Below are 25,133 nucleotides of genomic sequence, written 5' to 3'. Positions count from 1 at the left end.
GAGATCCTTTCATTGCATGTTGAGGGTTAAAGTTTGGTTTGACTCATTCTGTATCCAAAGATGAGATCCATGCAATACATTTGTCATTGATAATGTCTCTTTTAATACCCTTTCTGTACTTTACAGTTGAAAACAACGAAAAAGAGACATTTAATTCTAATAAAGAAGCTGTGTGACTCCACTCTTGTAAATATACGCTCAACTAAACCACTTTAACTCACTGAACTGCCAGTATTCTTAAAGAAACAGTACCGTTTTAGCACTTGTTCAATGTAAATATTTCTAAATAGTACAAATTATGCATTTAAACAATAAACAAACTGGCCTAAAAATAGATAGACAGACAGACAGCTGTTGTTACCATGATAAGGACATATTGTGGGCTGTATCATCAACTTCTATTGCTCCAAAGAGAAGATGTAAGAAGGCACATTCTCTTTATAAGGTTTCCTTGCCATTGCCGCACCTACTCCATGTCCAGAAAGGACAGTGTATAACGCTCACCCCCTGAAAAAATGGTGCCATTGTCCAGGCCCCAAAGGAGACATTTCTCCATTGATGCCTTTACTGGCTCTAGGGGGCAAGCACCTGCACAATATGCTTTACACTTGCACCAAAGGCAACCTTGCCAACACATGAGAGACAACTATCATATCAAGGACACAGTGGTTCGAAAATTTTGGAGAAAGTGTGCCCTCTTGTGGGACTTAGATCAACCAATATATTAGTCGTACATTTATTTTAGTGCCCAGACCTCTTGATTTTAAGTATAAGATTCAGTCGTCAGTATATTTGTAGTGGATCTTGTAATATGTCATTAACACTCAAGAACAACAAGACGTATATAACTACACGGAGAAAGTAATAAAGGAATAAATGGTAGAGATCCCCATTATTCAACTCTTTTTCTAAAACAGAGGTAACTGTAGGGCAGAATGATGGCTCTACTCTACTAACTTTGCCTATTAAATACATTGCAAATTATATGTACAGGGACTCGCCTTGACTCTGTTTGCCATTTATTATAGTTATTAGCTATTATTAAGAATTCTAGCATGTCTATCATGATTTAAACTTAGAACTTTATCAGTTCGTAATTGTACGGAAAAAAAAGGCGCACGTATTTAAAGCATGCACAAACACACATAGTTCGACCACTTCATAACATTGCAAGCCTAAATGCTTTATTGTAACCACCCTCATAATCCGCCACGAGAGGAAGAGGCAAGGAAGCCATAGCGCATTCGGATTGGTCCATTTGCACAGACGTCACCCGAAAGGCGTGGCTTAGCGCTTGATTGGCATTGTGTGTCCGAATGAATAGTTAGCCACGGGACCCACGACTACTGAAAGGTTTTGAATATCTGACCGGGACGACCGGAGAGGACTTGGAATAACATAACAAATTCAAGGTGAGTGCAGAGAGCATATTATTTGCAAAGTGTGCATGAAAGCAAGCGAGTACTTCATTTAAAAGTCACATTATATGTGCGGGGAGAGCCACTTTAGGGAGAAATGACTTTGCCATCGGAAGTCCAGCCCCCCGTTCAGTCCTTTTTGAGTGTGTTGTGTGTGCACGCGCAATGTGTGTAAGTGTTTATAAGGCAGCAGGTTTGGTCATTTATGAATGATCACTACTCTGTGCGTGATAGGTGTCTCACCTTCTCTATCCATTGTCCTGTCATGGTTCAAGCGAACACAGGTTAAGTCTCTGTGCTTTGAATAAATAACAAAAATGGCCGCGCACGTGAAAGATCTGCAACGATTTTTGTTTTTGTTAGTATATATTTTGGATATCTTTTTTCTTGAATAGATTAAGTTTCCATTGTGCTGGTGATATCGATCTGTTTATGTCGGTATAGCTCACTGACTAAACGTCCCGCACATTATGATGGAGCGGAGCTCGAGACAACGTCCTTTGGGAACACTGTTCTAAAGAGGCATACGTCGAGCAACTTCATTAATAAGTCTTAATGAAACAAATATATGAGTGGCTCTTTAGTTTTTACCGCGCATGTTTAAACAGGACTTTTTGTAGGACACGATCAATGTCCTCGCGCGCCTGTGTGTACCAATTGTTTTAGGATGTCAAATGAAAATGGTCACACATTTGCTCATGAGTAAATACTGACAAGTATTAGGGTGTAAATATGTTCTTTTAGTGCACAATTACGCAATATCCTGCTCCCACTCGACCTTGGATAGTGGACATCCGTCTGTGTAAACAACATGTCCTGGGAAGTGACCGGGGAATCCCTCTACGTCATTATGTAGCAGACTTGGGGTTCCAAAGGGGCGGGGCTTCAATTGCTTTGCAATGACAGGTATCTGTAGAACGAGACATATCTAGTTTCTATTACAAACGCACTGTTATGATCCACCTGTGAATCTGATGTGGAATTGTGTGTTAAATGGTAAGAAACAGCCTTTGAAGTCTTCATAAATTTGCCATCCTTTATGAAAAAAAAAATTGCATCATATAACGGTGAAACAATTGAATAAATATGGGAAATTATAGATATTGTCAATTGTAACTGTCTAGACTTGCTATGATGAAGAGGATGAGTAGGAAAATGGATATTTTTTTTACCTTTTATTGAAAATTGAGCATGGTGTGCAGCCCATCAATTTATCTAATTATCAAGCATGGTGCTTTTATTTTGATGCGCAGGTTATTAGTCTTGTAAATGCTTGTAAAACTTGTGTATTTTATAGTTGTAACTTGTTCATGTAAAGAGCATTTCCAGTAATAGCACAGGGATTCACTGAAGCTTGCAGAATAACACCAGCTTAATTCAACATGTATGTTGTGCATCTATTTTTAAAATGATATGCATAATAATAATATGCATAACATACATACTGTGACTTTTGTGGTTGAAGAGAACTCTTTGTCTTCTGACTCTGTCTTGTAGTTACATACTTCATTATTAGCATATTTACATTATGTATGTATAGGCTTTAAATGGGTATATTTTATGGTTGTTTACACCTGCCATATTAAAAATGTAATAAATAAATGCCCATTGACTTTTCAAATTTTTTTTATAAACATCCATATTTTAGGTTAAAATTTAAATAAATATATGAGGAACGTGAAAATACTTAAGTCATGTGACTGGTCACCATTTCTTCAATATTTCTGACCATATTTTAAGCTAAAGTACTTTTTTGGTGTTAAAATACTTTCTTCAGATTAATATGAAGAGACAACTATAAGTAAGCCATTCATAGGTTAATTTTCTTGAAAACTGTAAACTCTGAGTCTCTGTAGCGTTATAAAAATTCCTGTTTGTTTTGAGCGACCTGCTTAGACCCGCCCCAACAACATAACTCGACTAATGGTGCCAGTTGGAGGCGGGACTGTCTGGCTATTTGAACAACTGAAGATGAGGGCCATATTCGGAAAGCTGTTTTGAAAACATTGTTTATTTTTACAATTCCGTTCAGTGGTTCTAGTGCGGCAGAAATTACATACTTTAGTTTTAAACTCATTTTGCCTTTAGTAGTTAATTTTGAATGGTCCTTTGCTGTGACAAATTACATTTTAAAGGAATAGTTCACCCAATCACCTCATCATTTACTCACCGTCATGCCATTCCAGATATGTGTGACTTTCATTCTTCTGCTGAAAACAAACACAGAATTTTAGAAAAATATCTCAACTCTGTAGGTCCATGCAGTGCAAGTTAATGGTGGCCAAAATTATAAAGCTCAGACAGACAACAATGTAACTCCTTTTTCACTCAAAATCTTGACATCAGCAGTCTCTTGGCAGTCATGATTTCAACACAGAAAACATGTTGCTATGGCAACTATTATGACATAATGTCAAATAATTTTCAGAAAGATGTTTGTGACATGGAGAGGTCAAGGGAACAGAAACAGAATGATGATTTTGCTTAAAGTGATAGTTCTTCCAAAAATGAAAGTACTGTCATCATTTGCTTACCTTCAAGTTGTTCCAAACCTGTATGACATTCTTTCTTCCATGGACACACAAAAAGAAATGTGTGATCAGTCTCAATCATCATTCACTTTCATTTTATAGAAAAAAAAAAAAAAACAGGGAAAAGTGACTGCTTTTGTGCTCCAACTGTAATTTAAATGTCATAAAGCATAAGAATTTACATTTTTAATAAACTAACCCTTTAACACAACAAACCAGCCAACTGCCTCCTGACCTCGAATGACAGTTCACACAATGACCTCACTGTATCCGGACCAGGGCAGTGGCAGTCTCTGTCCTGACCCAAGAAGAGTACTGATGTGTGTAAGTCTGTATGTGTTTGTGTGATCAGTGTTAAATAGTCTTTCTCTCTCAGTAGATTTGGCACTTGCCTGGAGGAGTGAATGAGAAGTGTGTAGCAGCTCGGGGAGGGAGAGGGAACCACACCGGCCACAAGTGAGTTGTGTGTGAGTGTGTAAATGTACAGCATGGCCAAAGAAGAACATGTATGTGTGCTTGGTGTATGTAGAATGTTTATCTCAGTCACTTGCATCAACAGTATTAGTGAATGTGGCATTGTCTTCACAGCTGGAGTCCCATTGATTGGCAGCATGATCACAGGTAGAGTTGGTGAAGTGAGCAGGAGAGAGGCTGAGTGTACTTTGAAGTGTTTTCTGTGAATTTTAATGGCAATAAAGAGTTGTAGGCAGAAACAAAACAAAAAACATAACAATTTCAACCTTGTTTCATCTGTCTGGGTGGTCAGGTTTTAAGATAGACCAACATGCATTTATCAAGTGTTTTGGTCTCATTTTTATAGCAATTGGAATTCTGGATTGCTTACCACAACTTACAATGTCAGCTGTGGGTGTTTCTGTGGTCTTTGCAGTACTCAAACTGCTGCATTGTTTACACACAATTTTGAAAGAGTACGTGGATTTCATTTTTTGTTGGTCAGATAAGTCCTCATGGTTTTTCTTCATAGACAGAAGTCTACTTAATGACAAGTTTTTGAAGTTAGCTATAAAGCAACACTAGCATCTAACAAAAAGTTCACAACTTTTGTTGGGAAATAAAAGCTTTCATTGGGGTTTGATTTGTTATACACTCTGAGCATTTTATTAGGAACACCATGGTCCTAATAAAGTTCTGGAGGAGGTCTTCTGCTGTTGTAGCCCATCCACCTCAAGGTTCGACGTGATGTGCATTCTGAGATGCTATTCTGCTCACTGCAATTGTACAGAGTGGTTATCTGAGTTACTGTAGCATTTCTGTCAGCTCGAACCAGTCTGGCCATTCTCCATTCACCTCTCTAATCAACAAGGCGTTTCTGTCCACAGAACTGCCACTCGCAGGATGTTTTTTGTTTTTTGGCACCATTCTGAGTAAACTCTAGAGACAGTTGTATGTGAAAATCTCAGGAGATCAGCAGTTACAGAAATACTCAAACCAGCCCGTCTGGTACCAACAATTATGCCACGGTCGAAATCACTGAGATCACATTTTTTCCCCATTCTGATGGTTGATGTGAACAGTAACTGAAGCTCCTGACCAGTATCTGCATGATTTTATGCATTGCACTGCTGCCACACAATTGGCTGATTAGATAATCACATGAATAAGTAGGTGTACAGGTGCTCCTAATAAAGTGCTCAGTGAGTGTATGTTTTAATTGTGTCTGTAGGATATAGGAGACCAAATAAATGATGTCATGGTTAGTACATTCTGAAGGTGCTTGAGATATACAGTAGTAACAAATCCTCTATGTTAACTTTGTCTACAACATGTAATCAAACTTGGGCTTTGAGTTAGCCTCAGAGCAAACACCTTGAAAGATAATGGGCTTTTTCAGCAACTGCAGATTGTACCTGAAAGCCAGTGATGCTTTGCATGTCTATGGTCTGTCAAAACTAATTTGCTAAGTCAGTATCTCCTGATTCACTTCTTTGTAATTGTTTGTTCATATTGTTTTGTTCAGAAAAGTGAAAGACAAGAAAAAAATTGCTAATTGGTTAATTTACGCTAATGCTAATGTTTCCAAATCCAGTAATCACTACTGTCCTTCTTTAAAGTTGTAATAAATGGAACATGTAAAACACATGTACAGTCAACATATGGGCCATTACTGGAAATATCTCAGCCTTCAGGCATTATTCGTCACCTCTTCTTTATTTCCTGCCTCTACAATGAGGCATTTACACACCTGATGCTTGGACATGCCTTTTCAGCCTTGTCTCAAACAAGCTCATAATGGATTTCCTAATCCACTGTGGTTGTATTGACATTAAAATCCAGCTCAGATTTACAGAAGGCACTAGCATGAGAGGGGGAGGAACAGAGAGAGATGTGGGGGAGGAGCAATCGGATTAGGGACAGTTCGTATCCTCTTTTATGGCACAGCTGTGCATGAGAGTGACTGCCATTGCTGGATGCCTCTACAAACAGATCTGAGATCAGAAGAGACTGCTGTATCATTAGCCCCGTTCACACATGCAACCAGGTAAATTGCAGGAAAATAGTTGGGTTGCCTTTACTGGTAAATGTTCCAAATGTGCTGTTCACAGATACCATCAATAAGGAAATTTATAGGTAATGTTACAACTTCGCATTAAGGAAAATTGCCAGAGCAAGATTTACCAGTATTTTCAAAAGGGTCATGTTCACACATGACCTCTAAACTGGAAATTGTAGGTAATTTTTTGGAAAAGGCTGTATGTGTGAATGCGATTATTAACAGGGCCCATCACGTACTTCACACCAGCCTTTGTTTGCGCCATAATGCTTATACAAACTCCAGTAGTCTGATGCATATGCAGGATATCTGTCATGCTAAACTGTATGTTTTGCATCTGATTGTTTTTTGTCTTTCATTGTAAAGGTAAGATCATTAGGGGTTGAAATGATTGGATTGATACAAATGAAGATCTTATCTTTAATGGGTGTCATATGTAAAATTAAACATGCAAATAAATGCCTAATGTTTCTAGGTTTAGCTCAAATAAGCATTAAAAAGAGTGACTTTACAAATATATATTTTCAAACATTCCGGGTAACATAAATATTTATAAAATGGTACGGAATGGTTACAGTAGCATTTCCACTTGATCATGGTTCACACATGGATGGATGGATAGAAATACATGATAGCAATAGATGATGGATGGATGGATGGATAGATATTCTGGATGGATGGATGGATGAATAAATAGAAATAGTTGATGGATGGATGGATAAATATACTGTATAGATGGATGGGTGGATGTTTGGATAGAAAAATTATGGATGGATGGATAGATAGATATTCTGGATGGATGAATAGAAATACATGTTGGATGGATGGATGGATAGATATACTGGATGAATGGATGGATGGATGGGTAGATATACTGGATAAATGGATAGAAATAAATGATAGATATGGATGGATAAACTGTTGAAAATTGTTAAATGAGGGTGTGTGATATAGAATCTTAGGCCCCTCAGTCCCCCTTTTACAGAGCTTATATAAAGACAATTATGTAAGATGCACTGGGGGGTTTAACTGGGTGGTCTCTGGTGTGAGGGGCGGAGTCTGAAACAGCAGGAGAGGATTGTGGGATTAGGTGTTTGGAGGGAGGGATGTGTGTTAAAGTGAAGTCCTAGCAAAGAGGATCTGTGTGTGCATGTATGTATGTGTGTGTGTGTCCACATCTATGTTTGGCAGATGTGTGGAATGCTCTCATTTATTTCTTTGTATCTCTCTTTGCCTCCTTTTTTTATTTTTATTTATTTTATTTTTTTTTGTCTTTTTCCACTTTTCTACTTTCACGTTTCTACTTCACACAGTTTTTATTGGCTGAGGGCAAGCCAGCATTTGCTTAGCTTTCATTGAATTCAGCAAAGTGAAGGTCAGAGTTACAACAGGAATGATTTTAACTGTGGGGAAAACATTCACAAATGGAGCAGGTTCTAACTGATGCTGGGGGGATCAGAGAAACTGGGGAGGGGTTACTAGAATTTGCTGAGGGAGCAGACTCTCCCAGAGGTAAGATATTTATTTTCTTCATCTTTTTATGCTTTATAGATTTTCTTATTCTATAATTATATGTTTAAATGGGATTTCTCACAAGAATGGGGTGATTTTTTTTTTTTTTTACCTCTTAATCTGAAATATTCTGACCAAACAGATTGCTCAGATCTGAGGATGATAAGTAGTAGCTAGTAGCATTGGTTTGACAGATGTGTTGCTTGTCATTTATGTTTCATTCTGATGGCAAAAATTTAGTAGATACTCATCATAGAAATCATTCAGAGTTTGAATGCAAAGCAGGTTTCTAAAAAAACCCAAAAACCAATGAGAGTAAAGACTGAAGAGTAAAAGACTGAATGGTAGAGAAAGATAAATGGATTGTGGACAAATTCAATTGTACTTACACAGCCGCTTTTCAACCATCTGGCCTAACAGTTCTGAGTACCGTGAGGATTGGTTCCAGTAGCATTTCCACTTGAGCACTGTTCAGCACAGAATGATTAAAAACCTTTCTCAGCACATATTTCTCGGCACGGTTAGAATACTGTGCTCAACCGTGTTGGTGGAGTGGCTTTAGTACATGGTGACTCACGATTGTCAATCTGCCAACTTCAAGGTAGCTCACTTGTTTCTAGGTAGCTCATACAATATAACTCATATAATATTTTGTCAGTAAATGTGCTTTTTTTAAATTATTATTATTTTTTTAATCCCCTTTTCTCCCCATTTGGAATGCCCAATTCCCACTACTTAGTAGGTACTCATGGTGATGCGGTTACTCACCTCAATCCGGGTGGCGGAGGACATGTCTCAGTTGCCTCTTTTGAGACGTCAGTCCACGCATCTTATCACGTGGCTCGTTGTGCATGACACCACAGAGACTCCGCATGTGGAGGCTCATGCTACCCTCCACGATCCATGCACAACTTACCACGTGCCCCATTGAGAGCAAGTACCACTAATCGCGACCATGAGGAGGTTACCCCATGTGACTGTACCCACCCTAGCAACCAGGTCAATTTGGTTGCTTAGGAGACCTGGCTGGAGTCACTCAGCACACCCTGGATTCGAACTCGTGACTCCAGGGGTGGTAGTCAGCGTCAATACTCGCTGAGCTACCCAGGCCCCCGTAAATGTGCTTTTTAGCTAGTCTGGAAACTTTTACCTTTATGTGTGTTCCTGTCCGGTGGTATGCACAACCCCTCAGCAAATGTGGGTAAACCTTTCGCCTTTTACTTTTTGCTTTCCTTTTTTGTGACATGGGACATGTCTTTTCATGTGCTTTAACAGAGTAAAAGTAGTCCTAAAAACTGGAGTATGCGGCATCATCCAAAGCGCACTCGCTCCAATGTTTAGCCACCAACTGACGTATTTGTTAAGTACATTCAAGCACCACAGTGGAAAAAGAAACCATAATCATTCCAACTGGCCCAGATCAGCACGCAACGGCACGGTTTTGCAATGAGAACTGTTCGCTCGATGATGAAAAAGCAGCTTAATTTGTTGTTCCGTACACTTAGACTTACAAGTATATTTCTTACTGATGTTTTTAAAACTTTCTCCATTATTAAAATGTAAATTTTAATTCATTTACCTTGCTAGCTTGAAGAAATTGTAGTTACACTATTTTAAACCTAGGACATACGTTCATGTGATATTTTAAGCAGGATAAAACACTCTTTTTCTTTTTTTTTTCTTTTTTTTCTGAATCATATGATTTCAGGGTCTTATTATGATTTCATTGAGAAACCCTGATGTTTTGAAGCCAATCGCACTCCTTTCATGTGTGTGTGTGTTATGCAGGATACTCTTAGTAAGATTTTGCACTGACTATATGCATGGAATTTACTCTAAATCAGGTGTGTAATTAAACCTTTGGGAGTGTAACAACAGTACGTGCCAAAGCTGTAATTTAACTGTCAAACACTGCGATAATGTCTCTAATTAGGTCTTCAACCTAAACCAAATAAAAGTGCTGTTTACAGAATCTGATATATATGACAGGACGTTTTTATTTGAGGGTGTTCAGTGTTAATGTTAGTTCAGTTCCATGCCTTTTATTTGTTCCTTCTTGATTATCAAAAACTCTGCTAGTTCATCTATTATGTACTCTGTTCAGCTAAATAAAGGATGCCCCAGGGTACATTGTACTCTGTGACATATTTGCAATACAAAATAAAACAGTGGTAAAATGTCCAAGCTGATGGTTCCTCTTGGACTGCTAGAGTGTCTGACCTGAATTAAGTGAGCGAAATTGAACCGCTGAACTCAGGTTAAATATTGATCTGTTGGTTCTGCCTACTGTTTCCTGATGGAGAGTAAATGTGTGCCCATACACATACACATACACACAATCTGTTCTGTTGTACTGTCACAGATGGATTACACTACTGTAGGCTATAACCTGTGTAGTCACGTGAGCCACTGAGCGATTGCCTAGCGAAATGGTTGTGTGTGTGGGTGTGTGTGTAGTTGAGATGAGGAGATTTGTCAATGACTGTGTTACAGAGAGGTCGTACCATCCATATGATTAAACAAAAAAATTATAATATATATTATGTTTGCTTGACAAAAATACTGTTATTCTACAGACTTGGTTTAGGGTTTTTCCAAAATCCCAAATCCAAGATCAAAATAGCCAGTTACAAACTCCTCCTAGAGCTTTCAATGTACATGCACCAAACTCAGCACACACCTTCAGACTGTTCTGACTTGGGTCGCTATAACTTTTGTAACCCTAACCCTACTGAAGCTTTTGACTGTTCAAACTCCAACTGTTGAAAAATTCAAATGTAAACCCTTAAAATAAAACTTCAATCAGGACCACTTCCGTCAAATTAATACTTGAATGAATACTTTATTCACTTACAGACAAGTGAAGCGATCTGTTGGTGTTGGGGTATGGTTCTGTTCTGGGGAATTTCTCCACCCATCCAATTGCTAGAACTTCAAATACTGTATATCAAGTTGGCAATCAAGAACAAGGCAGAATAACACACTGAAGATAGGAATTCCAAACTGGCAATCAACTGTAGACTTAGAGCACAAACAACAAAACAGATGTAGAGAAACTAAAGGTAAGCTGCCATACAGAGGTGCAGATGTGGATACAGGAGGGTATTAAGTGCAGCTTGCATCCATGCAATGGAATGACAACTAAGCAATTAATGAATTAATATATGGAAGACTTAAATAGGACCACTCTGATAAGCGTCTGAATTGTATTGGTAGACGTCATGATCAGCTGAGCGTCAGCTGATTGCGAGCTTGACAGAACTAACGCTACACTTGATTTTTTGCATTTTAAATTTTATTTAAAAAAACAGTATTTGCTTTATTTATTAATCGATTTTTCCAACTAAGGACATCCCAGAATGTCCTCAAATTGAGATTTTGTCAGACTTAGCTCACTTGTGGGGAAAAATTGGTCCCCAAACTATAACTAAGTAAACCCACACACATACACACTCACACAACTAAGATCTACATGCGTTTCAATGTATTAGTTTACACTCTCTGAAAATTAGCTCATTGGATCAAATGAAGACAGAACACAAAAGAATAGATGAACATATAAGAGGAGACATGATACTAGCTTCTGTACTACTACCAGGGAAGGAGGAATCATATTTCAGCCATTTGATATTCTGATGTGAAGTTTGTTTAAAGTCTAGAGCACACTACACGACTCAAGCGCGACTCCTTTGATGTTTTGAGTTGGCGACTGGTCTGCGACAAGAAGTCTCGGAGTGCACGACCAACTGTCAAGTAGTGTGCACACTCTTGCGACTCGCACGACGAGATGGATTTCAAACCTGCTCGAAATCTGGCCGATGAGTCGTCAGGTGTCTGGACAAGCAAGAGACCGACAATGAGCAACAGCCAATGAAATATAGAGAGTGCGTACAAGGAGAGCAAGGTATTGGGAAGCAGGAGGCAAAAAATAATTAGATAATAAAATAAAACATCACCTACATCTCTCTACCAGTTGGCTTTATAATTTTAAGCTGTTTATCTTTATTCTTTCTGTTGCAAAAAAAAAAAAAAGTTTGTTGACGTATGTTATCACGAATAGACTGTGTTTGTGAATTAATTTTGTTATTGTAATTTAAAGATGCGTTTTGGGTGATCCATTTGAAACGAGACAACGCTAGAGACAGCTGTAACGAGGTCCAAACTGAGATTTATCCACTTTAAACCTACAGTATTCAGTCATTGGGCTTGTAGTGCCACAGCAGCGGAGCGCCGCCTAATAAAACAAGAGCTTAAACTTTGCCTGTTACGTGCAGATTTAAGGGGAAATTGTTGTCCGATCGAGAGAGAGAGAGAAAAAAAAAGCGAATACATGCACAAAAACTTCACAAAATTCAAGACTTGTGTCTCTGCAGAACAAAAAATTGTCATTTCCCAATCAGTGGGTGTTATCCTACTACATTTAGATTCACTACTTTAATTTGATAGTTGAGAAATGCCCATCCTGGTTTGGAAACGCCCACTGATTGCTACATTGAGATTTCCTTACTTTAATTGGATAGTCGAAAACCGCCTATCCCGGAATGAAAATGCCCACAGATTGGGAAACGGCCATTATTGTTCCTCAGAGACCTATACTTCCTGAAATTCTTCAGTGTGTCTGATATCATCATGCAGGGACACAGATATGAGAAGCATGCACATCAGAAGCTCAGTTAATACATGTATTACACTAAAATATTCTGCTCTAAATGCCATGTTTGCATTTATAATAAATGTAAGTATAATTAAGAGAAACTGTGCGTCTTTTTTTAGCGCTTTTTTTCGTTTGACATTTTTGCGCTTTAATATCATTCAGTAATACACTTACGTAATGATTGATGTATGTCGTCATGAAATCAGAGACTCCCCTCGAAATCCAAACACAAATGGTCAAAAGAGAAGACCAGGTGTTACGGTGATGTGTCTTGCATGTACACTTGTGATCGGATCACCTAAAACACATCATAATACCAGGTGTACACAGGGCCTCAGTCGGGGAGGAATGGTCGTGTGGTTGATACACCCCAGTCTGCAATCAATCCTTTAGTGTGTGCACCAGGATGACGGAAAACAAGAGTGTGAGTCACAGGTTGCTGGTGTGTTTATGACATGTCATACTAGTCCTCTGTCTGTATATGTGCAGCTATGCAGCAGGTGTTGGATAATCTGAGTGAGTTGCCTGCCACCACCGGGGCTAAAGACCTTGACCTCATCTTCCTCAAAGGCGTCATGGAGAGCCCTATCGTACGCTCGCTGGCCAAGGTAAAACCCACATTTTATTCATGTTTTACTATAGTTTTATAGCTAAATAGCTAATGAGGTTCAGACTAAATTAAACTGTTTGGATATTGTCATGATTGAATAACATGTCATTATTCACACACATTTAGACACTCATGAAGAATGTTCGATCAAGGCTGTGTCCTGGAAATTAGTGTTAAATTGTCAGAAAAAGTAGCTAGACAATAGTCAGAAATACCAATTCATTGATTATCTTGTTGATGACCTAATTGAGAAATTATAATATGTTTGTCTTCAGGCTCATGAGCGTTTGGAGGATGTGAAGTTGGAGGCAGTACAAGAGAATAATGTTGAGCTTGTGACTGAGATTCTGGGTGACATCAGCGGACTGAGTGTACGAGATGACAGCGCAGCAGAACTGTCCAAAATCCTGCAGGAGCCTCATTTTCAGGTACATTCTCATCTCTTCTCTTCTCGTCTCATCCCTTCTCTTTACTTTTGTTTTGTCTGGTCTCACATACCTTGCCTAACTATTCTTCTCATCTCGTACCTTCTTATCTCATCTCGTCTCGTACCTTCTCATCTCATCTCTTCTTTCCTAGTCTCATACCTTCTCTTTTCATCTCATCTTGTACATTTTTGTCTCATCCCATCACATCTTTTCTCATAGCTTCTCCTCTTGCCTCAATTTTTTTCTCCCCAATTTGGAATACCCAATGCGCTCTAAGTGGCGTAGTGACTCGCTTCAATCCGGGTGGTGGAGGACGAATCTCAGTTGCCTCCGCGTCTGAGACTGTCAATCCATGCATCTTATCACGTGGCTTATTTAGCGCGTTACCGCAGAGACGTAGCGTGTGTGGAGGCTCACGCTATTCTCCGCAGCATCTCACCACGTGCCTCACCAAAAGCGGGAACCACATTATAGCAACCACGAGGAGGTCAACCCAATGTGACTCTACCCACCCTAGCAACTGGGCCAATTGGTTGCTTAGGAAGCCTGACTGGAGTCACTCAGCACGCCCTGGATTCAAACTTGCGACTCCAGGTGTGGTAGTCAGCGTCTTTACTTGCTGAGCTACCCAGGCCCCCCCCTCTTGTCTCATCTTTTATCTGCATCTAATCTCTTTGCTTTTCTTCTAATCTCTTACCTTCTTGTCTTGTCTCTTCTCGCCTCGTACCTTCTTCTTGTTTCATTTCATACTTTCTTTCAATTCTTTTCTTCTCATCTATTCTCACCTCTCTTCTCTGCTTATCTCTTCTTGTCTCTTCTCCTCTCTGCTCTTCTCGTCTCATCTTGTCCTGCTCATCTCTTCTCTTTTCTATTCAAATATTGTCTCTTGTCTCTTTTACTCTCTTCTCATCTTGTCTCTTCTTTTCTCATACCGCCTCTTCTCTTCTCCTCTCTTCTTTTCTTGACTCATAATTTATTCTCATTGTTTTACTTTCAGTCTCTCCTGGAGGCCCATGACATTGTGGCATCTAAATGCTATGAGGCCCCACCCCCTCCTGAAGTAACCAACAATGCAGCAGTAAACAATGCTTTCATGCAGGCTGATGCAGTCAGGATGATTGGTATCCACAAGAAAGCAGGAGAACCACTGGTGTGTGTGCACTTTTGTGACAGTATATACATTTGCATAATGTTTGGCTATGTGATGTCAGTTACTATTTTTAAATCTCATTCAGTCATAATTTCAGTCAGTATCTAGTCCATATACCCAGATAAACCAACAGGACCTCTTAATATTCATGTATTCACTGTGTGTGAGAGAGCGTCTGTATGCATGTCATAACTCATGTTATTGGTTTGCCCAGGGTGTGACCTTCCGAATGGACAAGGGTGACCTGGTGATTGCTCGGATTCTTCACGGAGGGCTGAATGACAGGCAGGGGCTGCTACATGTGGGTGACATCATAAAGGAGGTGAATGGGAAGGACGTTGGCAATAATCCCACTGATCTCCAGGAGATGCTGAAAGAATGTAGCGGAGGAATAACACTAAAAATACTGCCCAGCTACAGAGATGCTCCAGCACCACCACAGGTACACACACAAACACACACACACACACACTTCTATGCATACATGCACATATGTGTTTAAAAACACTGCAAATACAAATATATGCATATGTAGACATTTGTTTGCATGATCATATTCATTCATTCTAGTATTCTTGCAAACCATATAAACCAGATTATTATACCAGTTTTCTCTCTGTCCATTTCCCTTTGTGAAACTGTGTGTAGTGACACGCATGTAAACTACTGCACTTGTGTGCATGCATACCAACACATTAAGCATTCATCCTCAGGGCTCCTTTTGTCCATTTGTGAAATCCCATGATGCTTTGTGGTAAAAGAGATCCCGAAGAGCCCTATTAATAACACTCCACATGCTATCTGGGGCAAGATACACACATGCAGTTTTCAATCTTATTACATGGATGGTATTTTTTTTATCTGTCACACATATCTCCCTCTGTCTCTCTATCTCTCTCTTTTTCTGTGAATGTATGTAGTTATAATATATTAATGGGATTTCAGAAGGCTTTTAGAAAATAATTCACATAAAAACATACGAAATGGTGACATATTGGGGCCTGGGTAGCTCAGCGAGAATTGACGCTGACTACCACCCCTGGAGTCGTGAGTTCGAGTGAATTCAGCCAGGTCTCCTAAGCAACCAAATTGGCCTGGTTGTTAGGGAGGGTAGAGTCACATGTGGTAACCTCTTCCTGGTCGCGATTATTGGTTCTCGCTCTCAGTGGGGTGCGTGGTAAGTTGTGCGTGGATTGCGGAGAGTAGCATGAGCCTCCACATGCGGAGTCTCCACGGTGTCATGCACAACGAGCCATGTGATAAGAGGTGCAGATTGACTGTCTCAGAAGCGGAGTCAACTGAGACTTGTCCTCCGCCACCCGAAGTGAGGTCAGTAACCGAGCCACCATGAGGACCTACTAAGTAGTGGGATTTGGGTATTCCAAATTGGGGAGAAAAGGGGATAAAAATAAAAAAGAAAGAAATGGTAACATATTTAAAAGTAAATGAAACTAGATCATAGTCCTTCAAAATAAGACTTTAACAGACAGGTATAGGTATTTGATTCAGAATGTTTAAAGGAATAGTTGACCAAAAAAGGAAAATTTGGTTGTGATTTACTCGCCTTCATGTCGATCCATTCCTGTTTGACTTACTTTCTTTTGTGAAACACCAAAGTAGATGTTTTGCATAATTTTCACACTGGTCTTTTCCATATAATGAAACATATAATGACCAGGGACTGTCACAGGAAAAACACCATAAAAGCAGTATATTAAACTTGGACTATACTATATTAAAAGACTTCTAAAACCATACAGTAGCTTAGTGTGAGAAACAGATCAAATGTAAGTCATTATTCCCTGAAAAAATTGCCCTCTGCCTTAGCTTTCAAATCTCATTCATGCTTCCGCATACTCAAACTTGATCTAATAAGAGGACTCTGTGTTTACTTTATAGGTGACCTTTATAAGTGACCGTAAATATAGTCACACATAATTATTTTATCCAGTATGCGATTAACATTTTCTCTGTAATCCCACTGAATATGCAAAACAGCTCAAGTTCACACTTTCCTGAGAGACAGAGTGTGTATTTGTAGCAGAATTGTACCTTTTCTAGAAGTAATTTGCTGATTGGTAAATAGTTGGAGATTTACTACATTAGTGAATATGATAATCATGCTAAGTGCTTTTTGGAGTTTGGATTTACCTGACCCATTTTGCATCTCACAGGTGTATGTGCAACCACATTTTGACTACAATCCAACCAGTGACAATCTAATTCCATGCAGAGAGGCGGGGCTTGCTTTCAAAAGGGGTGATATCCTGCAAATTGTCAACCGGGAAGACCCAAACTGGTGGCAGGTGTGATATTCCTGGTTTTTACTGGCCTCTTCTAGATTTGAACTCATTTGCACTGGTCTGTTTGCTTGAATCAGGCTTATGTATTTCACTGGGTGACAGGCATGCCATTTGGTGGGAGGAGCTACCGGACTGATTCCCAGTCAGTTCCTTGAAGAAAAGAGAAAAGCATTTGTTCCTAAAGACTTGGATGGAACAGGTGATATACCCAGAGACAAACATTCACTCACCAGAAGTAGCATAGACAGTTCTAAACAAATAAACACACTAAAAACAACATCCCTTATAAGCATTTTCCAGTGTCCACCAAAATACTACATTTACTGCAGTTTCTAGAATAAAACTGTAGTAACTTGGCATTAGCCACCACTGTAATCAAAACAAAATGACAGAAAGATTCTGAAAGCTTCTTAAAGGAATATTCCGGGTTAAATACAAGTTAAGCTCAATTGACAGCATTTGTGGCATAATATTGATTACCAAAAAAATCAATAATAATTTTGACTTGTCCCTCCTTTTCTTAAAAAAAAAAAAAAAAAGAAACCTGTTGGGTTACAGTGAGACACTTACAATGGAAGTGAAAATTTTCACTGTTTCAAAAGTATAGCCACAAGACGTAAACACTATGCATTTTAACATGATTTTAATGTGAAAAAAATCTCTTACTAACCTTTTCTGTGTAAAGTTATAGCCAATTTGACAACTTCATTGCCATGATGGTGTAATGTCAAGAAAATCAAAACCCTAAAACTTCTGTAAAAATGATGATTTAAACAACTTTACAGCTCAAATAATACATCATTTTAAAAGAAACATGTATTTAAGTGCTTTTATAAAATTATACGCTTTACATTTCTGCCTTTAAACACTCCAAAAATTGGCCCCATTCACTTCCATTGTAAGTGCCTCACTGTAACCTTGATTTTTGCTTTTTTTAAAGAAAAGGAGGGATGAGTCAAAATTCATTTTTATTAATTATGCCACAGATGCTGTTGATTGAGCTTAACTTGTTTTAAACCTGGAATATTCCTTTAAATGGTTTGAATGAGATCCAATATTAATCTAGTATACTTTTACAGTAACAGTAGCTCTATTAACTTTGGTTTCTTGGCAGAAACTATGGTTTACATAAATCCATGTACTATGTGCTAATAAAAGCAATAAGCCTACAGACAATACAGATAAAATTCCCTCTAGTGACCAAATATAGTATTACATCACATAATCTCTCTCTTGCTCTGTCTTGCCTTTTAGGAATGCTGTGTGGAACAATGACTGGTAAAAAGAAGAAGAAGATTATGTACATAACCGCCAAGAATGCAGGCAAGCCCCTGATTAATATTTAGTTTTTCAAAGTCTCATTTGAATTTGATTATCAAAATACATCTCATCTTGCCTTTTGACTTTACTGATATAATCCAACAAGCATTGTCTGATTGGTTAAACTCATTTTGCTTCTCTTGTGAATGGTTGTATTAAAGAATTTGACCGACATGAGCTTCAAATCTATGAGGAGGTAGCACGTATGCCGCCGTTTCAGAGAAAAACACTCATTCTGATTGGAGCACAAGGAGTGGGCCGTCGTAGCTTAAAAAACAGACTAGTTGTATTACATCCCACCCGCTTTGGTACAACTGTACCACGTAAGTACACATATGTGCACTCATGAAACTTCCAACCACAAAATATCCCCAATTCTAAATATGACATATATTTACCCATTTCTCTTTTTTCTCTTTCTGCCTTTCTCAAAATCTCAGACACGTCTCGGCGGCCTCGTGAAGATGAGCGAGATGGTCAGTCGTATAGATTTGTAACACGGTTAGAGATGGAGATGGACATCAAGGCTGGCCGTTACCTGGAACACGGAGAGTACGATGGAAACCTCTACGGTACTAAAATCGATTCCATCCACGAGGTTGTCAATGCCGGGCGCACCTGTATTCTAGATGTCAATCCTCAGGTGAGTACTTGAACAAACTTCTACTCACCAGTTTCCTCTAAGAGGTTTTTCCTTGACAATTAATGACACATTTAATTAGTTAATACAATCATAAGTTAATAAAGAGATCATTTGTTTAGGACATCAAATGAAAAAGGGTTTAGTGCTGCTAGTGGCTCCGAAATGACACTCTTCACTTAAAAGCTTCAAAACAAAGCCCTTAATAAGTATGGATATATCTGGTTTATATTCATATTATAAAAGCATGTTAACTGTTTAAATATTTTCCTGGTCTCTCCTCAGGCTCTGAAGGTGTTGAAAACGGCAGAATTTATGCCATATGTTGTGTTCATCGCGGCACCAGAGTTTGACACACTGAAGGAAATGCACAAAGCTGTGGTTGATGCTGGAATCACCACCAAACAACTTGCAGTGAGTTTTTTCAAAATTATTAGCAGTGGAAAGATTTTTTATTGCTATTGTCATACTTGGGGTTAGTGAACAAATCCCTGAACTAAATTTTGTCTTGTAACTTGTCCTGTACTGATTGGTCTACAGACATGAATGATACCTCAATTAGTGTAGATTGTAGGACTTTTCTTCGATTTGAACCTAAACTGGCAAAAAAAATCTCTCAGACCTACATCAAGCAGGGATCCGAGACATCTAGGCACCAAAATATCATAGAGACCAAGGGGTGGGCTGTTTTGTCTTTTGGGCCATTAAGCAAACCCCTAGCAATGCCCTAGCAACCACACAGAACAGCCTAGCAACCTCATAGCAGCGCACTAAATATCACTCAGAACACCTTAGCAATCACGTAGTAACAGGGTGAAGACCACTGACAATGCCCTAGAAACTAGGGGTGGGTAAAAATATAGATTTTTCGATGCTCGATCTCTATATCAATTCTTAAATCCCAAGTTTGATCTTTTACTCTGTGCGCTGTAGGCTTGGGATCGATGCCTTTTTCACACATTGATAATCTGAATATTTTCCCGATGATTATCGATATACACTGATCAGCCACAACATTAAACCACCTGCCTAATATCGTGTAGGTCCCCCTCGTGCCGCCAAAACATCGCCAACCCGCATCTCAGAATAGCTTTCTGAAATGATATTCTTCTCACCACAATTGTACAGAGCAGTTATCTGAGTTACCATAGACTTTGTCAGTTCGAAACAGTCTGGCCATTCTCTGTTGACCTCTCTCATCAACATGTGAAAATCCCAGGAGATCAGCAGTTACAGAAATACTCAAACCAGCCCATCTGGCACCAACAATCATGCCATGCTCCAAATCACTGAGACCAATTTTTTCCCCATTCTGAATTTTGATGTGAACATTAACTGAAGCTCATGACCTGAATCTGCATGATTTTATGCACTGCACTGCTGCCACATGATTGGCTGATTAGATAATCGCATGGATGATTGTTGGTGCCAGATGGGCTGGTTTGAGTATTTCTGTAACTGCTGATCTCCTGGGATTTTCACACACAACAGTCTCAAGAATTTACTAAGAATGGGGCCAAAAACAAAAAACATCCAGTGAGCGGCAGTTCTGTGGACGGAAACGCCTTGTTAATGAGAGAGGTCAACAGAGAATGACCAGACTGGTTCAAACTGACAAAGTCTACGTTAACTCAGATAACTGCTCTGTACAAATGTGGTGAGAAGAATATCGTCTCAGAATATTCTGAGATGCGGGTTGGCGCTGTTTTGGCGGCACGAGGGGGACCTACACAATATTAGGCAGGTGGTTTTAATATTGAGGCTGATCGGTGTATATATATTGGGATTTTTTCAGATATAAATAGGGCTGCCCGTTGCACAATATCTTTGTGTTTTCAAATATATTTCTCAAAACAACTTTGGTAAAGTGTGAGCGGCAGGGTATATTTAAGGGGGTCGCACACCGGACGTGTCTGGCGGACGACATGGCGCATTCTAAATTTCGAAAAATAATTTTCTATGAAGGTACATACACAGCGCGGGCTCACCGTCTCCCGAGGCTGCTTAAAAATCTGCAGTGACATGGAGCACAACACGCATAGTTTTCCACTGAATTCGACCCAGATCATTATCAAAAGGACAAAAATTATTTACTCTACCCATCACTGGATATTGTGAACATGTTTCTCATGTAGCCTACACAATGTATTTTCAGTTACAAGTATGTCTTTTTGTGGTTTGACATTTTGAATGAAACCTTTTCAAAGATACATAAAGAGAAATTGTATAATAATTTCTAATCGTTCAGTTTGCGCAGTTAAATCAGTTTAATACACTAACCTGCAAACCCAGTCACTTTCATCCTTGAAAAAGTAGAAAAGCTCTGTAACTTTTGTGTGTATGCGTCCTGTGCAAGGAGTTCAGAAATATCCATTCTATGTTGTGATATACCGGTGCCTTGTGACCTGCTTCAGTAAATGTTATATCACCACCTTGTGGTCTCCCAACGCTATTACACCAACAGACAGTGAATTGCAAAGCACGCAAATTAGGCTTCTAAATGTTGGCTAATTTTAATATATCGATGCCTCAAAAATATATCAATAAAATAACGTGCCTATCAATAATCGATAATTTATGACATGCCTAATGCGCAGCCCTCTAGAATGAGAGGAAATCACTCGGATTTGCAACCAAATTTCACGCTATGTGACTAAAAATGTATATATTTGGCAACTGGCTGGTAAATTGTTGGCTGCGGATTCTGGTCAGCTGTCTATACTCATTCTTCTTGATCTGAGTGCAGCCTTTGATACGATCTCACATAACGTCCTCCATGACAGGCTGGTCTCAGTTGGAATTACGGGCACCCGTAAGACAGGGGTCTTGGTTTTGATCATATCATTATGGTCGCACTCAGTTCATACAACTCAAAAATTTTAGATCTAAATCATCACAAGTTACCACTGGCGTTCCACAAGGCTCAGTTTTGGGCCCTCTTCTATTTATTATTTATTTACTGCCCCTTGGTCATATATTTAGGAAACATGGTGTCAATTTTCACTGCTATGCCTATGACACCCAGCTCTACCTATCTTCCAAGCCCACTTCTTCCCTTCCTCTGCCCTCTCTGTCCAGCTGTTTATCTGAAATTAAAAACTGGTTCTCATCTCATTTTCTCAAATTAAATTGTGGTAAAACCTAAATTCTCCTTGTACGCACCAAATCTATTTTGGCAAAAACTGATTTTGCTTTTTCTGTGACTATCGATCAGTCCACTGCTTCTCCTTCTTCGCAGGTTAGGAGTCTGAGTGTCGTCCTTGATAGCACCTTATCCTTTGAAGCCCATGTTAATAATATAACTCACTCTGCATACTTTCATTAACGTAATATTAATCATCTTCGTCCCTCTCTCACATTGAACAGCACTGCCATTCTCATTCATGCACTGGTTACATCACGTATTGATTACTGCAATGCTCTCCTCTCTGGTCTTCCTTCCAAACTTCTTCATAAACTTCAGCTGGTCCAGAACTCAGCTGCACAAATCATTTCTAGAACCCCCTCTACTGAACACATTTCACCTGTTCTTCAACATCTGCATTGGCTTCCGGTTAAGTACCGAATTGATTTCAAAATCTTGCTTCTTACATACAAGGCCTTAAATAATTGTACTCCTTCATACCTCTCCGATCTTTTTCATATCTATACACCCACTCGTACCCTCAGATCTTCCTCATCAACTCTTCTTGTCATACCACGTATTCGTCCGAACACTATGGGGTCTAGAGCCTTTAGTTATACTGCCCCTCACTTATGGAATTACCTTCCTCTGGACATTCGTAAAAGTGAAAGTCTTCATACTTTTAAATCTCGTCTTAAAACTCACCTTTTTAAACAGGCTTTTTTATGACCGTGCATGCATTGAGTTCATACTTTGTATCTTCCAATGTTTTATTGCATATCATAGTATTGTTTGCTTAATGTTGTTATTGTTGATGCTTTCAAGGATGACTTTTTTGTGTTCTGTTTGTAAGGTGACCTTGAGTGTCGTGAAAGGCGCCTATAAATAAAATGTATTATTATTATTATTATTAAATATTTACATTTGACTCACCAGTGAATGAATTCTGTAGTATAGTGGTGGAGTATTTAGCAGCGAGATCCTTTCACTGCGTTTTGTGACTAAAAGTTGTTCCGCATGTCCAAAGACGAAATCCACACGACCCATTTGTCATTGAATGATGTCTCTTTTAAAATCCTTTCTGTTCTGTACAGTCAGTTGTTGATTAAAAACAACAAAAATAAACATTTCATTCTAATCACGGATAGCATGGATGAGATAAAGTCATTGGAGTCCTCTCTTGTTAAAACGCGCTCCTTTACAGAAGCCCTTTACAGAACTGCCGGTTTTCTTAAAGAGACAGTGCTTGTTTTTAGCACGTTCAACAAATCAATATGAATACTTGAAAATAGTACAAATTATGCAACTAAACAATGAACAGGTAACAACATATAATATATGCAATATAATATCATTTATTGATTGATTTGTTCATTTTTAAAAAGCTAAAATGTGCCCAAAATGATGAAAAAAATAAAAATATATAATTAGTAAAATGTAAATGTTTGTAATGTACCTTGTTAGAAGGTCCCCTGTATAATTAACAGCATTAGGTGGGAGAGAATTTCTTTCATATGTAAGCAAAAGGGGCATTATAACTGAAATATACCAATATGAATTAATATCGAATCAAATATCTGGTTCATCTGAGGAAACATGCACCCTAAAATGTTTTCCGTTGAAAACGCACTGATTTTGCTACATTTACGCCTCTCATCCATTGACACAGGGTTTTCCTCGACTGAAAACTTTTGAAACTTACCACACACTTTGGAAAATTATGAAAATGTTTGTAGTGTAGACATGGCCTAAATCTGTTCTATCTTAATTCAAAGAGATGCTGAAATTTATCTCTCTCTCTCACACAGGATGTGGACCTGAAGAAGACTGTGGACGAAAGCGCTCGTATCCTGCGGACTTACAGACACTACTTTGATCTCGTCATTGTCAATGACAACCTAGACTGTGCATTTGAGACACTGCAGGCGGCTGTGGACAAACTCTGCAGTGAACCGCAGTGGGTTCCAGTGAGCTGGGTCTACTGAGGGCACCTTTTATAAGATCACCATACAAGAGTGTTAGAGTGTGTATGAATGTGTGTGCGTGCGTGCATGTGTGTGAGAAGTATCCGAAGTGATGGATGTGGGGCGAAATGAAGTTACGCATCTCCTACAACATCACCAATAGCCCCAACCTCTCTTTTGTGTACACAATGCAATGTTTTTTTCTACTCAACCTGAAAGGGAAGAATACTTATTTATTTTAGTGTTTGTATGTTTTTAAAGAATATGTTTCTATCTGTAATCTCTTGGGAGTTCAGAGAAAAGAGAAAACAAGGAATATATAAGCTGGCTTTGACGAATCCTAGGCCATCTTTTTTAATTTATTGTTTTAGTTAATTTTTCCGTGTTTGTTTTTCATTTTGTAGTTCCTAAACTGTGACGTTTTTGTACTCAAATGATGGACTAACCTGACAAGAGTGTAGCAGGCCAAGGGCTCATTTAGAACATTCTAGAATGCAATCCCAAAACCAAGAACCATAAAACTGTTTACACCCTCATCTCTTTTTCTGCCACATAACTTGAACTGAATCGCATGCTTGTCTTCATATCCAAAAGAGATGTATTGAATCTCTTTTATGCAAAAGTCCATATCAGTGTGTGCAGTTTATTTTATATTTAGTCTGTTTTGTAGCTTTTTATTCACTGAATTTGTGTCTGTGTTGTAAAACGATTGGCTGCACATTGTGTCTGTCTCATGATCCTCAGTGTCCTTTAAGGAACCAAACAAATAATCCTGTTGCTTTTAGTCCTACCTTTTCTGAGCAACCTCCTTTTCTTATGCATTTTTTTCTTGTATGTCACAAAAATTCTGTCCCAGAATGACATGACCTGTCTGCCAAAGTTTCTGTTCTTTTGTTTTTCTCATCGTCTCTGTCAACATGACCACTACAACAAGGCAATAAATAAATGGAACATTGTTACTCTCGGT

The 25,133-nt window shown here is 38.8% G+C and overlaps 1 protein-coding gene across 6 annotated transcripts; it reads left to right on the top strand.

Moving 5' to 3' along the window:
- Positions 1-1,299: 1,299 nt before the first annotated feature.
- Positions 1,300-25,116, top strand: LOC127425276 (protein PALS2-like). Of its 6 annotated transcripts, XM_051671034.1 has the most exons (14): positions 1,304-1,412; positions 4,329-4,405; positions 4,538-4,570; positions 13,117-13,235; positions 13,513-13,665; positions 14,663-14,815; positions 15,030-15,257; positions 16,990-17,121; positions 17,221-17,317; positions 18,373-18,441; positions 18,600-18,761; positions 18,879-19,081; positions 19,364-19,492; positions 24,011-25,116. In XM_051671034.1, the coding sequence occupies exons 3-14, from the start codon at positions 4,561-4,563 to the stop codon at positions 24,185-24,187; spliced, it is 1,632 nt and encodes a 543-aa protein (XP_051526994.1). In that variant the 5' UTR covers positions 1,304-1,412; positions 4,329-4,405; positions 4,538-4,560; the 3' UTR covers positions 24,188-25,116. The 6 variants fall into 6 exon arrangements, with proteins under 6 accessions (XP_051526998.1, XP_051526994.1, XP_051526997.1 ...); XM_051671037.1 differs by lacking the exon at positions 4,538-4,570 and having other exon boundaries at positions 4,326-4,405; XM_051671036.1 differs by lacking the exon at positions 4,538-4,570 and having other exon boundaries at positions 1,325-1,412.
- Positions 25,117-25,133: the final 17 nt, after the last annotated feature.

Source organism: Myxocyprinus asiaticus, chromosome 34, assembly GCF_019703515.2.
Source record: "Myxocyprinus asiaticus isolate MX2 ecotype Aquarium Trade chromosome 34, UBuf_Myxa_2, whole genome shotgun sequence".
NCBI lineage: Eukaryota > Metazoa > Chordata > Actinopteri > Cypriniformes > Catostomidae > Myxocyprinus > Myxocyprinus asiaticus.
The sequence above is the reverse complement of the archived record's forward strand: the minus strand, read 5'-3'. Positions and strand labels throughout refer to the sequence as shown.

What these genes read in the sequence shown, in the direction of transcription:
- LOC127425276 (XM_051671032.1), top strand. Translation starts at nt 7,886, where the DNA reads ATGGAGCAGGTTCTAACTGATGCTGGGGGGATCAGAGAAACTGGGGAG. An exon ending in AAGACCCAAACTGGTGGCAG is followed by an intron (nt 17,122 to 17,220) that starts GTGTGATATTCC and finishes ACTGGGTGACAG; the next exon opens with GCATGCCATTTGGTGGGAGG. An exon ending in CTTTGGTACAACTGTACCAC is followed by an intron (nt 18,762 to 18,878) that starts GTAAGTACACAT and finishes TCAAAATCTCAG; the next exon opens with ACACGTCTCGGCGGCCTCGT.